We start from the raw sequence: 17384 nt of genomic DNA, 5'->3' as shown, positions 1-17384 counted from the left end.
AGCATCTCCTGCTACCTGTGTTGTTAGCATTAGCCTCGTGTAGCTAACTCTCTAACAGCCTCTCTTCACGCTGTGAACGTTAAACGGAGTTCCCTCACTGTGGATGTGTTTCATTCAGCAGGCGGAGCATGTAGAGCAGAAACACCGAGAGACGGCCGGTACTGTTACCTACTGTTACCTAATGTTACCTAATGTTACCTACTGTTACCTACTGTTACCTACCGGAGCTACCGTTAGCTGCTGCTGCTGCTCTCTGCGCGCTCCGCGGTTTAAACTGAGACCCGACGACCAATCAGGTCGCTGACTGGGACCGGAGGACCAATCAGGTGGCTGGGACCGGAGGACCAATCAGGTGGCTGACTGGGACCGGAGGACCAATCAGGTGGCTGACTGGGACCGGAGGACCAATCAGGTGGCTGGGACTGGAGGACCAATCAGATGGCTGACTGGGACCGGAGGACCAATCAGGTGGCTGGGACCAGAGGACCAATCAGGTGGCTGACTGGGACCAGAGGACCAATCAGGTGACTGGCACTGGGTGACGTCACGCAGACTTCGGATATGATCTCGCGAGACTATGTGACGAATGTAAAAATATGTACACAAATAAACAACGTATGATGTAATGTCTATATTTATTATTATTTTATATGCAAAAACAAATAAATAACGCGTCATCTCATACTTTTACTGTAACAGAGTATTTATACATAAAACACAGAAGAAGAAGTAAACACCGGCGGCTGTGATGACGTCATCAGCAGCAGACGGGAGGAGGATTAGCTGGATTAGCTGCTAGCTGCTCAGAGACACTCTACTGTCTCTACTGTCTCTGCTGTCTCTACTGTCTCTCTGCTGTCTCTACTGTCTCTACTGTCTCTACTGTCTCTCTGCTGTCTCTACTGTCTCTGCTGTCTCTACTGTCTCTACTGTCTCTACTGTCTCTCTACTGTCTCTACTGTCTCTACTGTCTCTGCTGTCTCTACTGTCTCTACTGTCTCTCTGCTGTCTCTACTGTCTCTACTGTCTCTGCTGTCTCTACTGTCTCTACTGTCTCTCTGCTGTCTCTACTGTCTCTGCTGTCTCTACTGTCTCTGCTGTCTCTACTGTCTCTACTGTCTCTGCTGTCTCTACTGTCTCTACTGTCTCTCTGCTGTCTCTACTGTCTCTGCTGTCTCTACTGTCTCTACTGTCTCTACTGTCTCTGCTGTCTCTACTGTCTCTACTGTCTCTCTGCTGTCTCTACTGTCTCTACTGTCTCTACTGTCTCTCTACTGTCTCTACTGTCTCTACTGTCTCTGCTGTCTCTACTGTCTCTGCTGTCTCTGCTGATAACCCTCCAGCAGCAGAAGGACAGAAGGAGTCAGAGTTGACCTGGTTTCCTTGACAACGGAGAGAGAGCGCGTCATCACCGATCAGCTGATCAGATCAATAACAACAAGTAGGTTCATGTAATCACGTTACATCCTGAAGTACTGCTGGAGTACTGGAGTACTGGAGTACTGGAGTACTGGAGTACTCTCACTGGATCAGCTGCAGTTACAAGAACATCTACAGTACTGTAGTACTACTGTACTTTCTACTTCTACTCCACATCTCAGACTACATTTTGAACTTTTTACTGCACTACATTTATCTGACAGCTTTAGTTATATATATATATACATACATATATATGTATATATATATGTATATATATATACATATATATATATATATACATATATATATATACAGTACATACATGTATAGAGATATATAAGTGACGTCCTGATCCTGACTCACCTGTACCCAGCAGGTGACCCCAGCAGGTGACGCCAGCAGGTGACCCCAGCAGGTGACGCCAGCAGGTGACGCCAGCAGGTGACCCCAGCAGGTGACGCCAGCAGGTGACCCCAGCAGGTGACCCCAGCAGGTGACGCCAGCAGGTGACCCCAGCAGGTGACGCCAGCAGGTGACGCCAGCAGGTGACGCCAACAGGTGACCCCAGCAGGTGACCCCGCCCCTTCCTGCTGTCATCATGTCTTCTGTGGAGTCCAGCGGTGACGGTGGGAAGTGGCTGGACGCCCACTACGACCCGGTGGCGGGCCTGTACACCTTCTCGTCCTGCGTGGACCTGGCGGACCTGAGCGGGGACGGGGAGAGCCGGCTGGTGGTGGGCGACCTGGGCTCGGGCTCGTCGGGCATGAAGCTGAAGGTGTACCGCGGCACGGCGCTGATGAGCGAGAGCACGCTGCTGGACCTGCCATCCGGCCTCGTCGCCTTCTTCATGGACCTGCACGAGCCGCGCATCCCCGCCGTCGCCGTGGCGTCCGGACCCTGCATCTACGTCTACAAGAACCTGCGGCCGTACTTCAAGTTCACGCTGCCGGGCCTGGAGGTCAACACGCTGGAGCAGGTCTGTGATATTAACTCAATCATTTATACGTGTTGTGCTGTAAATGAAGCGGTGTGCACCTGTGACGTGTTGTGCTGTAAATCAAGCGGCGTGCGCCTGTGACGTGTTGTGCTGTAAACGAAGCAACGTGCACCTGTGACGTGTTGTGCTGTAAAGGAAGCGATGTGCACCTGTGACGTGTTGTGCTGTAAATGAAGCGGTGTGCACCTGTAACGTGTTGTGCTGTAAATCAAGCGGCGTGCACCTGTGACGTGTTGTGCTGTAAATGAAGCGGCGTGCACCTGTAACGTGTTGTGCTGTAAATGAAGCAGCGTGCACATGTGATGTGTTGTGCTGTAAATGAAGCGGTGTGCACCTGTAACGTGTTGTGCTGTAAATGAAGCGGTGTGCACCTGTAACGTGTTGTGCTGTAAATTAAGCGGCGTGCACCTGTGACGTGTTGTGCTGTAAATGAAGCGGTGTGCACCTGTAACGTGTTGTGCTGTAAATCAAGCGGCGTGCGCCTGTGACGTGTTGTGCTGTAAACGAAGCAACGTGCACCTGTGACGTGTTGTGCTGTAAAGGAAGCGATGTGCACCTGTGACGTGTTGTGCTGTAAATGAAGCGGTGTGCACCTGTGACGTGTTGTACTGTAAAGGAAGCGATGTGCACCTGTGACGTGTTGTGCTGTAAACGAAGCGACGTGCACCTGTGACGTGTTGTGCTGTAAATGAAGCGACGTGCACCTGTGACGTGTTGTGCTGTAAATGAAGCGGTGTGCACCTGTGACGTGTTGTGCTGTAAATGAAGCGGTGTGCACCTGTAACGTGTTGTGCTGTAAATCAAGCGGCGTGCGCCTGTGACGTGTTGTGCTGTAAACGAAGCAACGTGCACCTGTGACGTGTTGTGCTGTAAAGGAAGCGATGTGCACCTGTGACGTGTTGTGCTGTAAATGAAGCGGTGTGCACCTGTGACGTGTTGTACTGTAAAGGAAGCGATGTGCACCTGTGACGTGTTGTGCTGTAAACGAAGCGACGTGCACCTGTGACGTGTTGTGCTGTAAATGAAGCGATGTGCACCTGTGACGTGTTGTGCTGTAAATGAAGCGACGTGCACCTGTGACGTGTTGTGCTGTAAATGAAGCGGTGTGCACCTGTGACGTGTTGTACTGTAAAGGAAGCGATGTGCACCTGTGACGTGTTGTACTGTAAAGGAAGCGATGTGCACCTGTGACGTGTTGTGCTGTAAATGAAGCGATGTGCACCTGTGACGTGTTGTGCTGTAAATGAAGCGGTGTGCACCTGTGACGTGTTGTACTGTAAAGGAAGCGATGTGCACCTGTGACGTGTTGTACTGTAAAGGAAGCGATGTGCACCTGTGACGTGTTGTGCTGTAAACGAAGCGACGTGCACCTGTGACGTGTTGTGCTGTAAATGAAGCGATGTGCACCTGTGACGTGTTGTGCTGTAAAGGAAGCGATGTGCACCTGTGACGTGTTTTGTGTAAATGAAGCGGCGTGCACCTGTGATGTGTTGTTCTGTAAACGAAGCAACGTGCACCTGTGACGTGTTGTGCTGTAAATGAAGTGGCGTGCACCGGTGACGTGTTGTGCTGTAAATGAAGCGGCGTGCACCGGTGACGTGTTGTGCTGTAAATGAAGCGACGTCCACCTGTGACGTGTTGTGCTGTAAAGGAAGCGATGTGCACCTGTGACGTGTTGTGCTGTAAATGAAGCGGCGTGCACCTGTGATGTGTTGTTCTGTAAACGAAGCAACGTGCACCTGTGACGTGTTGTGCTGTAAATGAAGTGGCGTGCACCGGTGATGTGTTGTGCTGTAAATGAAGCGGCGTGCACCGGTGACGTGTTGTGCTGTAAACGAAGCGACGTGCACCTGTGACGCGTTGTGCTGTAAAGGAAGCGATGTGCACCGGTGACGTGTTGTGCTGTAAATGAAGCGGTGTGCACATGTGACGTGTTGTGCTGTAAATGAAGCGGCGTGCACCTGTGACGTGTTGTGCTGTAAACGAAGCGACGTGCACCTGTGACATGTTGTGCTGTAAAGGAAGCGATGTGCACCTGTGACGTGTTGTGCTGTAAATGAAGTGGCGTGCACCGGTGACGTGTTGTGCTGTGCGCTCTGATTGGTCAGGACGTGTGGCAGCAGGCGAGGGAGGGTCAGATCGACCCTCTGACCCTGAAGGAGATGCTGGAGAGCATCAGGAAGAAGGCCGACGTCCCGCTGTCCGTCCGCTCGCTCAGGTTCCTGTCGCTGGAGACAACCGACATGGACGAGTTCGTCCAGCTGCACAAACAGCAGCCAATCAGACGCCAGGTAACGCTCATCGTGACATCATCACTACCATTAATAACCGCATCGTCATAAATACCGTGATATGATTGGTCGGTGCTGGCCTCGTTTCAGACCGTCATCACCTGCATCGGGACCCTGAAGAAGAGCACGGCGGATGAGGACGGCGTCAGCTGTCTGGTGATCGGGACGGAGAGCAGCGACGTCTTCGTCCTCGACCCCGAAGCCTTCATCATCCTCTCCAAAGTAAACGCACACACACACTGCTGCTGGTCTGAACTGGTCTGAACTGGTCTTGAAATGAATTGTTTGGATGAATTAGGAGCTTTCTGTCACATCGCTCTGTTGTCATGGAGACGGTTTAATTATCGCGTGACCTAAGTATGTAATTGATCTCGTGTGTTAACTGAAAATCGTCTGTCAATCAATCTAAATGAACCTTAAAGGAGATCAGTCCAGTATTTAATCCTCTTATCAACATGGGAGTGGACGAATATGCTGCTTTATGTAAATGTATGTATATATTTATTATTGTTAATCAATGAACAACACAGATCAATGACAGATATTGATCCAGAAACCCTCACAGGTACTGCATTTAGCATAAAACAATATGCTCCAATCATAACATGTCAAACTGCAGCCCAACAGGCAACAACAGCTGTCAGTGTGTCAGTGTGCTGACTTGACTATGACTTGCCCCAAACTGCATGTGATGATCATAAAGTGGGCATGTCTGTAAAGGGGAGACTCGTGGGTACCCATAGAACCCATTTACATTCACTGATCTGGAGGTCAGAGGTCAAGGGACCCCTTTGAGCGTTATTTAACCTCCTTCAAGAGCCGCTACAAACTAGAAATCACAAGTTGCGTTAATGCGTTAAAAGATTAGTGGTGTTAAGACAAATCCATGTTACTGTGTTATTATTATAACTTTGACAGCTCTAGTTTTTATCCAACGAAATATTCAGCTTCAATCCATATTTGTTGGCGTTTAGCCTTTAGAAACCAAATGTTCCCTGAGGTAGAACGCAGCTGTTTTAACGAGGCTGTCTGGATTCATCAGGTTTTATAGTTTCAGATGATACCAGTATCTTCTAACTGAGCCGCTACAACCTGGAATCACTGTAACGCGTTAAAGACATTAGTGGCGTTAAAATGTAAATGATAACAAACTGAACTGTCTCCGTGACGACTGAGGAAAGCCATGAGAGGAGGCTGAAAGCTCCAGTCACCAGTTAGAAACGTGTCCCTGTGTCCTGCTGCAGATGTCGCTGCCGGCTGCTCCCACCATGATGGACGTGACGGGTCAGTTCGACGTGGAGTTTCGCATCACGGTGGCGTGTCGCAACGGCAACATCTACATCCTGCGCAGGTGAGACACGCACACCTGGCTGACAGCTCTACGACCACATACAGTATATACAGTATATACATATATACACTATATATATATATATATACAGTATATACATATATACACTATATATATATATATATACAGTATATACATATATACACTATATATATATATATATACAGTATATACATATATACACTATATATATATATATGTACAGTATATACATATATACACTATATATATATATATGTATACAGTATTTACTGTATACATATATATATATATATATATATGTATACAGTATATATATATATGTTTATATAAATGATATATCTGAACGCCTCTCAGACCTGACAGATGTTTGTGTCGCTGCTTTTCAGGGAGTCGGACAAACCCAAGTACTGCATCGAGCTGTCGTGTCACCCGGTCGGTCTGGTGAGAGTCGGGAAGAACGTGGTGGTCGGCTGCACCGACGAGAGCCTGCAGGGCTTCACCCAGAAGGTAACCTGAGGTCACATGATGAGGAAGTCCGACTCACTATTATTCACTATTCTAGATAATGTGATCCGGGTCGTGTTAACGGATCAGGAGGAATCTGGTCTTTAATGTTCTGAGCGTGTAACCGTGGTCGTCGTGTCTCCTGTCGCGTCTCTTGTTGCGTCTTCAGGGGAAGAAGCTGTGGAAGGCCGTCCTCCCCGCTCCCATCACCACCCTGGCCGCCATGGACCTCCCCACCAGGGGCTTCCAGGCGGTTCTGGTGGGCCTGGCCAACTGTGAGGTCCAGCTATACCGGGACAAGAACCTGCTGAGCACCATCAAGACGCCCGACGTGGTCACCAGCATCTGCTTCGGCCGGTACGGCCGCGAGGACGGGACCCTCATCATGACCACCAAGGGAGGCGGCCTGATGGTGAAGATCCTGAAGAGGACGGCGGCCTTCGACGACAGGGACAGCGCTCCCGGGCCGCCGCTGGCCCAGAGCGTCCGCCTCAACGTGCCCAAGAAGACAAAGCTGTACGTGGACCAGACGCTGAGGGAGCGCGAGAACGGTCTGGCCATGCACCGCGCCTTCCAGATGGACCTGAGCCGCCTGCGCCTGGCCGCCGCCAAAGCCTACGTGAAGGCGCTGGAGTCCAGCCTGACGCCGATGTCCTCCAGCCTCAGCGAGCCGCTCAAGATGAACGCCGTAGTGCAGGGCCTGGGCCCGTCCTTCAAACTGACCCTGAACGTCCAGAACACGGCGGCGTGCCGGCCCGTCATGAACCTGGCCATCAGCTTCCTGTACGACGAGAGCCTGTACAGGATGAGGAACCCGTTCATGAGGATCCCGCTGCTGGTGCCCGGACTCATCTACCCCGTCGAGACCTTCGTGGAGTGCACCAGCGACAAGGGCATCTCTGACATCATCAAGGTGTTCGTCCTGCACGAGGGGAAGAGCTCGCCGCTGCTGACCGCCCATATCAACATGCCCGTCAGCGAGGGACTGACGCTCAACTGATGACACGCGACGCTTCAACTTTATTCATTACAGTCTCCAAACATCACGAGACTGAACTGATGACACGCGACGCTTCAACTTTATTCATTACGAACATCATGAGACTGAACTGACAACACGCAACGCTTCAACTTTATTCATTACAGACATCACGAGACTGAACTGACAACACACAACGCTTCAACTTTATTCATGACAAACATGAGACTGAACTGACAACACACAACGCTTCAACTTTATTCATGACAAACATCATGAGACTGAACTGACAACACGCAACGCTTCAACTTTATTCATTACGAACATCACGAGACTGAACTGACAACACGCAACGCTTCAACTTTATTCATGACAAACATCACGAGACTGAACTGACAACACGCAACGCTTCAACTTTATTCATGACAAACATCACGAGACTGAACTGACAACACGCAACGCTTCAACTTTATTCATGACAAACATCACGAGACTGAACTGACAACACGCAACGCTTCAACTTTATTCATGACAAACATCACGAGACTGAACTGACAACACGCAACGCTTCAACTTTATTCATGACAAACATCACGAGACTGAACTGACAACACGCAACGCTTCAACTCTTTTCATTACAGGTGTGAAACAGCTCCATCTGCTGGACAGCTGCGAGTACAACTTGTAAAAGATATTAACTATTAAATATTTGCTGACCTCATTTTAGTGGAACTTCATTCATAAAATAATTAAATTAACGGAGCTGCTGACTCATGAATGTTTTTAGTCAACAGAAACTATTTTAAAGAATTCTACGGCTGAATTTATGATATAAAATGATGTGTTATTGTAGATTTGTCCAGAACCGGCAGAAGTCCATTTATAATGTTGTCAGTTTTGTGTAGATTTGTTTAAGTTTGTTGTTCATGTTTAAAACAGTAGTGACAGATATATAGTATATATATACATATATATATATACATATATATATATATATAGTATATATATATATATATATAGTTTATATATATATATAGTTTATATATACTATATATACTATATATATGTGTGTGTGTGTGTGTGTGTGTGTGTCTGTGGAGGTAAACTACAGATTCATCAACAGTTTGAGCTCTCAGGGTTAAAAATCACTTTTGGTTTTGTTCATGAATGTTTGTATAGAAATATTTACGGGACAAATATGTTCTAAATATTCTGTGTTTTTTAAATGTAGTCTTGTATTAAGTAAAATAAAACAATGAATAAAAAGTTTGTACAGAATTCATCATTGTGAAAATGAAGGTTAAACTTACAGAAGTTTGCAAGAACTGTTCCTAAACTATACATTTGGAGTTTCCAGGAATCTTTTCTATTTAAACCCAAATAAATATTTATTTATTATTAATTAATTATTGGAAACTTTATTCTTCAGATTTGTTAAATTTTATTCTCACCAGTATTTAATGTTCACATTTTCTGACAAAAGACTCTCTGGGTTACGGCAGCAATTAATTTGTATTAATTGAAGTGTATCAATCTGTAATGAACACGTCATGCAGTTCTCTCTTAACTTATTTATTTATTTTTAATTAGTCAGCAGATTGCAAAAATTCTATTAAAAATATGTGTTAACTCAAAGTCACTTTAACGCCACTAACTTCTTTAACGCAACTTGCAATTTTAGGTTGTAGCGGCTCAGTTTTAAAGCTAGAGTGAAGATACTGGTATCATAGTAAACTGTAGAACCTGATGAATCCATCGGTACCAACTATGTCAGACTACTACAACTACTGCTACTACTACTACTACTACTACTACTACTACTACTACTACTACTACTACTACTGGTATCATAGTGAACTATAGAACCTGATGAATCCATCGGTACTAACCAGGTCAGACTAGCTGGTCCTGAAGGAGTTAAATAACGCTCCAAACTGACACTAAATGTTGGAGAGGACAAACTGTCATGACCATGTTCAAAGGGGTCCCTTGACCTTTATTTACATAAAGCAGTATATTTGTTCACTCCCATGTTGATAAGAGGATTAAATACTGGACAAATCTCCCTTTAAGGTACATTTAGAACAGATAACACATGTACAATGAATCGTGATTAAATATTTGGATCGACTGACGGCCCTAAAATAAAAAGGCAAAAGAAACAAAAAACAGAAAAGTCAAAAAAATTAAATTCATTCAAACAAATAAAAGTCGAATAAATAAAGTGCAGATTGTTCTGTTGAAACATGTTTATAAAGAGATTAAAAAATAAAGTATAGTTAAATATAAATAAAGTATTTGCATCATTAGTGACATGTAAAGACATCTTGTATATTTGTGTCCCACGTCTTGAGAATTATGTGGAAACTATTAAAAAATATCACTTTTTAAAAGAAAACGCAACGAAAATTGACAACATGGGACTTTTTAATGTCGTCATTCTGTGGATTCCTGTTTGGACGATCTGGAGGTCAAATACAGGTGAGGACAGGTAAACAGATGTGAGGACAGGTAAACAGATGTGAGGACAGGTAAACAGATGTTGCTCAACACCGACCGTGTGTCTCTAACTTATCATCTAACATGAAGCTCGTTTCGTCATCTCGTCGTGTTTGATCGCCGTCCTCATTGTGAAATAATAGAACTTCCTTTACAGCCTGAAAACATCTGGAAAACAGCTGCAGTTTGTCCTGTTAGTTCAACTGAGTGGACTGTGGACTTTTCACGGTGTTGAAAGAGGAACATCAGCCGCTATAAAACCCTGAGTGAAGCCCGACTGTAGGAACTCTTCGTCTGGATCAAACTTTGAGATTTCAAGATGAGACGTGTCGTCGTTCTGCTGGGTGAGAAACTGAAGTAGCTGCTGCTGATGTTGACGATTTAATCCTGATTATAACTGACGCATCTTAAAACTACATCTTTTTAACAATCCTGCTGCAGACTTTAATATTTAATGAATTGTTAATATTTAAACCTCGTTAATTGTGATTAACAGTAAAGTTCTGCATTTTCCACGGTTGATTCTAAACATTCTGAACATTTGTATTTTTCTGTCAATAACATGCATCATCAGGACTAAACTGTAATTAATAAAATTAAACAAAGTTGTTTTAAATCAATAAAAGGTCAAATATTCACTCAGAACACCTGTTAAATTAATTCTGCACAGAAGACCAGCCAGAGAGAGAAATGTGTGAACAAACGTTCAGTCTCCGATTTGAAAAATGTACTTTGTGTTAAAAATATAAAGTTAGAAAAAGTGTTCATGTTTATGTGCGTTGTGGGGACCGCCCTCCCTTACGGGGACACATCAGGTCCTCACTACTATACGTCAGGATTCAGACCTGGTTATTGGTCGAGGTGAAGGTAATTCAGGGAATTAATGTAAGTCAATGTCATCATAGTTGTTTTAAATCAATAAATTAATTCTGCACAGAAGAGCAGCGAGAAAACGTGTGAACAAACATTCAAATAGAAAAAGTGTTCATGTTTATGTGCGTAGTGGGGACCGCCCTCCCTTACGGGGACACATCAGGTCCTCACATAGTTATTGGTACAGGTGAAGGGAATTCAGGGAATTAATGTAAGTCAATGTAAAGTCTTAAGTGTCATGTGTGTTTATGTGTGTGTGCGTGTGCGTGTGCGTGTGTGTGCAGCTGTGTTGTGTGTGTGTGACGGGGTGAAGTTCGGACAGCTGTGCGGCGGGAACTCGGACAACAGCAGGAGGGGGTCGGACAGCTGGGGACAGGGACACTACGGAGCCGGACGGTAACACAACAACTACACTATAACACTACACGACTATTCAGGTGCATTATGGGAAACGTAGGCTCCAGTGTTTGTGGACTTAAAGTCAGGACGTCTCCACCTCTGCTGCTCACATTTGGATCAACTATTTAATCCTCTTATCAACATGGGAGTGGACTAATCTGCTGCTTTATGTAAATGTATGTATATATTTATTATTGTAAATCAATTAACAACACAAATCCATGACAGATATTGATCCAGAAACCCTCACAGGTACTGCATTTAGCATAAAACAATATGCTCCAATCAGAACATGTCAAACTGCAGCCCAACAGGCAACAACAGCTGTCAGTGTGTCAGTGTGCTGACTTGACTATGACTTGCCCCAAACTGCATGTGATGATCATAAAGTGGGCATGTCTGTAAAGGGGAGACTCGTGGGTACCCATAGAACCCATTTACATTCACTGATCTGGAGGTCAGAGGTCAAGGGACCCCTTTGAAAATGGCCATGACAGTTTTTAAGTTTGGAACGTTATTTAACCTCCTTCATGACCAGCTAGTCTGACCTGGTTGGTACCGATGGATTCATCAGGTTCTCTAGTTTCAGATGAAACCAGGATCAGACTTTTCTTCTGCCTTACTTTCAGACATTTTAAGACATTTTTTTGGATAATTTTTGAGCATTTCTCAGACTTTTTTTGGACATTCATCAGGTTTTATAGTTTCAGATGATGCCAGTATCTTCACTCTAGCTTTAAAACTGAGCCACTACAACCTAAGAAACACAGGTTGTGTAAATGCATTCAAGAAATTAGTGGCGTTAAAACAAATTTGAATTAACGCTTTATTATAGAATAAAGAATAAAGTTTTCAATAATAAATAAATATTTATTTGGGTTTAAATTGAGCTTCTATTTCAAGAAAAGATTCCTGGAAACGCCAAATTTATTATTTAGAAACCTTTCTCGGAAAATTGCTTTAACGTTGAACTCTTATAGGCGTCGTACATTTTAAAGACGATAATTAATGGATTAATGGATTAATGGATTAATGTAGATGTGGAGCAGCTGTTAAGTGCTGGATGTCTGCTGTGTTTCAGGGGGACGAGGGACCACAAAGGTCTGGACATCGTGTGCAGCGACGGCTCCGTCGTCTACGCTCCGTTTGACGTGACTCTCAACAGGAAGGTCATCGTCTACACCGACCCCGCGAAGGCCGCCATCAACAACGGCATCAACCTGAGCGGCGGAGGTCAGTCCTTCATACTCGGACTATAGTCCATATATATATATATATATATATATACTATATATACTACAGTCAGTCACACACTGATGATACTGTAGGTAACCGTGTAGCTCAAGTACTGGACTGAAGTACACATTTCAGGTACTTGTGCTTTATTTGAGTATTTTAATTTTATGCTACTTTATATTTCTATTTACTTACCTACTGTAACAGAGTTACTGTGGTATTAGTACTTATACACTAACAGAGTATTTCTACAGTGTGGTATTAGTACATTTACTGTAACAGTATTTTTAGGTCTGTGTATTAGTACTCTGTGTATTAGTACTCTGTGTATTAGTACTTGTACTGTAGTACTGGTTCTTCTGCTGCAGGTCTGTGCTTTAAGCTGTTCTACATTCAGCCGGACCGGACCTCGGGCTCGGTGAGGAAGGGCGAGCGGATCGGCGTCATGCTGCCGATGCAGAGCGTTTATCCAGGAATCACCTCACACGTCCACGTCCAGATGTGCGACCGGAGCGACCCGACGCCATACTTCTGAACAACTCAACCTCGACTCCTCAGACTTTAACTTCACCGTGTCAACGTTAAATCTCTTTTATTGGCTCTGCTGTTATGAAGTAATAAAATCTGAAGAGGAGGTTTGTTGTGTTTCTTTTATCATCAGAAACATCAGATCAGACCCCCCTCCACCGTGATGCATGAATAATAAAATTTATTATAAGGGACCAAAAAGTTATGATTTGTTTTAGTTTTTTATTTTTGAGTGGAGCTTCTGAACCTGTGAACACAAACTAACGGATGCATCACGATGTTCGGAGGTAAAGATCGTTCACATCTTCTCTTTCATACCGACTCAACGTTTCCTCAAAAAACATCAAACAGTAACAAGGCAGAACAATAATATCTTCACAGAACAATACACAGCAATCATGAAAACAACGTATAAAATAACACGATAACATGATAATAACACGATAATAACATGATAATGCAAATTTATTTTAACGCCACGTGTCTTTAAGGCATTAACGAAACTTGTGATTTTAGGTTCTAGCAGCTCAGTCGTGTGATGTGAATGTGTGAGGGGGTTTTGTCCAAAAAAATGTCCAAAACAAAAAAGTCCCAAAAAAGTCTGAAAATGTCGATACCAATACTGGAATCATATGAAACTATAAACCTGATGAATCCATCGGTACCAAGTAGGGGTGGAACGGTTCACTAAATTCCTGGTTGGGTTCATATCAGGGTTTTGGGTTCGGTTCATTAATGTTCCAGTGACGAGGTCTTGTTCTGATTCCAACAGGCTTTTCATTTATAGAAGAGAAGCGTGACCGGAGAACCGTGACCAGAGAACCGTGACCGGAGAACCGTGACCGGAGAAACGTGACCGGAGAAGCGTGACCGGAGAAGCGTGACCGGAGAAGCGTGACCGGAGAACCGTGACCGGAGAAGCGTGACCGGAGAAGCGTGACCGGAGAAGCGTGACCGGAGAACCGTGACCGGAGAACCGTGACCGGAGAAACGTGACCGGAGAACCGTGACCGGAGAAGCGTGACCGGAGAACCGTGACCGGAGAAGCGTGACCGGAGAAGCGTGACCGGAGAACCGTGACCAGAGAACCGTGACCAAAGAACCGTGACCAGAGAACCGTGACCAGAGAACCGTGACTAGAGAACCGTTCCATCCCTGGTACCAACCATGTCAGACTAGCTGGTCGTGACGGAGGTTAAATAACGCTCTAAACTGACGCTACATTTTTTGCATTTCTTCAGTAAAATGAATTGAAACTAAAAAAGAGGACGACATTAAAACCAGTGTAATTAATGAAAGACAAACTGGATCAGAATCAGATCCATTTCCTTTATGATCACGTCGTCATGCTCCGGAATCTTCCGTTTAATAAAGCTGCTGTTTGTGATGTTTTAAAGCTGCAGAGATGAAACTCTGCTGGAGAAACACAAACTGTTTGACTGCTTCTGGACAGAGCTAAATGAAATGAAACTATATTCTTAGTGAAGGTGTTAACGTCGGTGTTGTTGTGGTGTTAACGCGGGTGTTGTTGTGGTGTTAACGCGGGTGTTGTTGTGGTGTTAACGCCGGTGTTGTTGTGGTGTTAACGTGGGTGTTGTTGTGGTATTAACGCCGGTGTTGTTGTGGTGTTAACGTCGGTGTTGTTGTGGTGTTAACATCGGTGTTGTTGTGGTGTTAACGTCGGTGTTGTTGTGGTGTTAACGCCGGTGTTGTTGTGGTGTTAACGTGGGTGTTGTTGTGGTGTTAACGCCGGTGTTGTTGTGGTGTTAACGCGGGTGTTGTTGTGGTGTTAACGCGGGTGTTGTTGTGGTGTTAACGCGGGTGTTGTTGGGGTGTTAACGCGGGTGTTGTTGTGGTGTTAACGTGGGTGTTGTTGTGGTGTTAACGCGGGTGTTGTTGTGGTGTTAACGCGGGTGTTGTTGTGGTGTTAACGCGGGTGTTGTTGTGGTGTTAACGCCGGTGTTGTTGTGGTGTTAACGTGGGTGTTGTTGTGGTGTTAACGCGGGTGTTGTTGTGGTGTTAACGCGGGTGTTGTTGTGGTGTTAACGCGGGTGTTGTTGTGGTGTTAACGTCGGTGTTGTTGGGGTGTTAACGCGGGTGTTGTTGTGGTGTTAACGTCGGTGTTGTTGTGGTGTTAACGCCGGTGTTGTTGTGGTGTTAACGCCGGTGTTGTTGTGGTGTTAACGCCGGTGTTGTTGTGGTGTTAACGCGGGTGTTGTTGTGGTGTTAACGCGGGTGTTGTTGGGGTGTTAACGCGGGTGTTGTTGGGGTGTTAACGCGGGTGTTGTTGTGGTGTTAACGCGGGTGTTGTTGTGGTGTTAACGCGGGTGTTGTTGGGGTGTTAACGCGGGTGTTGTTGGGGTGTTAACGTGGGTGTTGTTGTGGTGTTAACGTGGGTGTTGTTGTGGTGTTAACGCGGGTGTTGTTGTGGTGTTAACGCGGGTGTTGTTGTGGTGTTAACGCCGGTGTTGTTGTGGTGTTAACGTGGGTGTTGTTGTGGTGTTAACGCGGGTGTTGTTGTGGTGTTAACGCGGGTGTTGTTGTGGTGTTAACGTCGGTGTTGTTGGGGTGTTAACGCGGGTGTTGTTGTGGTGTTAACGTCGGTGTTGTTGTGGTGTTAACGCCGGTGTTGTTGTGGTGTTAACGCCGGTGTTGTTGTGGTGTTAACGCCGGTGTTGTTGTGGTGTTAACGCGGGTGTTGTTGTGGTGTTAACGCGGGTGTTGTTGTGGTGTTAACGCGGGTGTTGTTGGGGTGTTAACGCGGGTGTTGTTGGGGTGTTAACGCGGGTGTTGTTGTGGTGTTAACGCCGGTGTTGTTGTGGTGTTAACGCCGGTGTTGTTGTGGTGTTAACGCCGGTGTTGTTGTGGTGTTAACGTCGGTGTTGTTGTGGTGTTAACGTCGGTGTTGTTGTGGTGTTAACGCCGGTGTTGTTGTGGTGTTAACGCCGGTGTTGTTGTGGTGTTAACGTCGGTGTTGTTGTGGCCTCTGTGATTGTTCTTTAACAGGTTCATATCTGATCTCCTGACAGTTTACAGTCTCTGTGTGCTCAAAGTTTGATTTGTGATATCTGAAGCTTATTTGTTTGTATGTGTATAAATGTTTAAAAAGGGACTTCAGGTTGTAACACAGGAAACACCTGAAGTCAAAGTCAGACCTTTGTGACTCGCTGCATTTCTGTTTCTGTTTCTGAGTTTTGATCTCATCAGCATCAAGTAAAAAAGTAAACAATGAATACAAAAATAGAGTTTGACTTGTTGGAATCAAACCTTCTCTGTTCAGCTCCTGGATCCGGCATCTGTTGCCGTGGTGACCGTACAGCTGATGAGCTCAGCCTCAGGAGGAGGAGGAGGGGTTTCAGGTCGCGGCAGGATGGCGGCGAGGAAGAGGACGAGGCTGCCCGTCATCATGCAGCCGCCGCTGAGGTAGAAGGCGACGTCGTAGGACTGACTGAAGAAAGAAGAAAACGTCCTGTAGATGAGGTCCACGTGTCTGAAGTCTCCGCTGGTTAGTCTGAATAGACATGAAGTGAAACCGCCGTCCGTCAGCCAGGAGGGCGTGAACCAACGCGGCGTTTATTAAAACCGTCAGAGCCCAGTTCCCCGTCATGAAGCCCAGAACCACCGACAGCACCTGGAGGTCCAGGTACGAGCTGAAACACAAACACAGATTCTGTCTGTCAGCATCATGTTATATTATATATGATCACATTATTATTACATTCATATCACGACGGCTGTCAACACATTCAAATAGTTCATCCTGATTAAACACACATTCACTGATCTGGAGGTCAGAGGTCAGAGGTCAGAGGTCAAGGGACCCCTTTGTAAATGGCCATGACAGTTGACAGTTCGTAGCGTTATTTAACTCCTTCATGACCAGCTGGTCTGACCTGGTTGGTACCGATGGATTCATCAGGTTCTCTAGTTTACTATGATTCCAGGATCTGACTTTTCTTCTGCCTTTCTTTCAGACATTTCTTTGACTTTTTTTTTTAACATTTTTCAAACTTTTTTGGAAATTTTCAGACTTTTTCTTCGGACATTTTTTGGAAATTTAACATAATATTTAAAATAAATTAGTGTCGTTAAAATGAGTTTGCGTTAACGTGTTATTATCACGTTACCTCTGACGGCTCTGATCGACGGCTATGAAGAACAAGAAGAAGAAGAAGGAGAAGAAGAAGGAGAAGAAGGCCTACCGAGGCTGAAGAGGAAGAGACAGACGCACAACGCCGCGAGGACTCGGTCCTGAAGGAGAGACAACATGGAGGACAAACACCTGAAGAGACAGAAGACCAGTTTTAATAATCCAAACTGATT

General features: G+C 45.3%; 3 protein-coding genes across 6 annotated transcripts in view; 2 read left to right on the top strand and 1 right to left on the bottom strand.

Moving 5' to 3' along the window:
- LOC141758075 (uncharacterized) overlaps positions 1-258 on the bottom strand; it is a 22544-nt gene extending 22286 nt beyond the window's left edge. The window contains exon 1 of the mRNA XM_074619166.1: positions 223-258. The gene's annotated coding sequence lies outside the window, so the exon portion shown is untranslated. The remainder of the gene's footprint in view (positions 1-222) is intronic.
- A 367-nt stretch (positions 259-625) lies between these two features.
- Positions 626-8796, top strand: bbs1 (Bardet-Biedl syndrome 1). 4 transcript variants are annotated; one of them, XM_074619161.1, is made up of 8 exons: positions 1137-1441; positions 1874-1889; positions 1994-2398; positions 4528-4710; positions 4801-4932; positions 5955-6061; positions 6430-6550; positions 6717-8796. In XM_074619161.1, exons 3-8 carry the CDS (start codon positions 2021-2023, stop codon positions 7545-7547), a joined length of 1752 nt encoding a protein of 583 aa, XP_074475262.1. In that variant the 5' UTR covers positions 1137-1441; positions 1874-1889; positions 1994-2020; the 3' UTR covers positions 7548-8796. The 4 variants fall into 4 exon arrangements, with proteins under 4 accessions (XP_074475263.1, XP_074475262.1, XP_074475266.1 ...); XM_074619165.1 differs by having other exon boundaries at positions 1861-1889; XM_074619163.1 differs by lacking the exon at positions 1874-1889 and adding an exon at positions 1848-1863.
- A 1400-nt stretch (positions 8797-10196) lies between these two features.
- Positions 10197-13165, top strand: LOC141758229 (leukocyte cell-derived chemotaxin-2-like). Its single transcript, XM_074619430.1, has 4 exons — positions 10197-10369; positions 11183-11294; positions 12379-12530; positions 12902-13165. The coding sequence occupies exons 1-4, from the start codon at positions 10345-10347 to the stop codon at positions 13066-13068; spliced, it is 456 nt and encodes a 151-aa protein (XP_074475531.1). The 5' UTR covers positions 10197-10344; the 3' UTR covers positions 13069-13165.
- Positions 13166-17384: the final 4219 nt, after the last annotated feature.

Source organism: Sebastes fasciatus, chromosome 20 (assembly GCF_043250625.1).
Source record: "Sebastes fasciatus isolate fSebFas1 chromosome 20, fSebFas1.pri, whole genome shotgun sequence".
NCBI classification, from domain to species: Eukaryota; Metazoa; Chordata; class Actinopteri; order Perciformes; family Sebastidae; genus Sebastes; species Sebastes fasciatus.
This window is presented reverse-complemented; position numbering and strand designations above follow the sequence as displayed.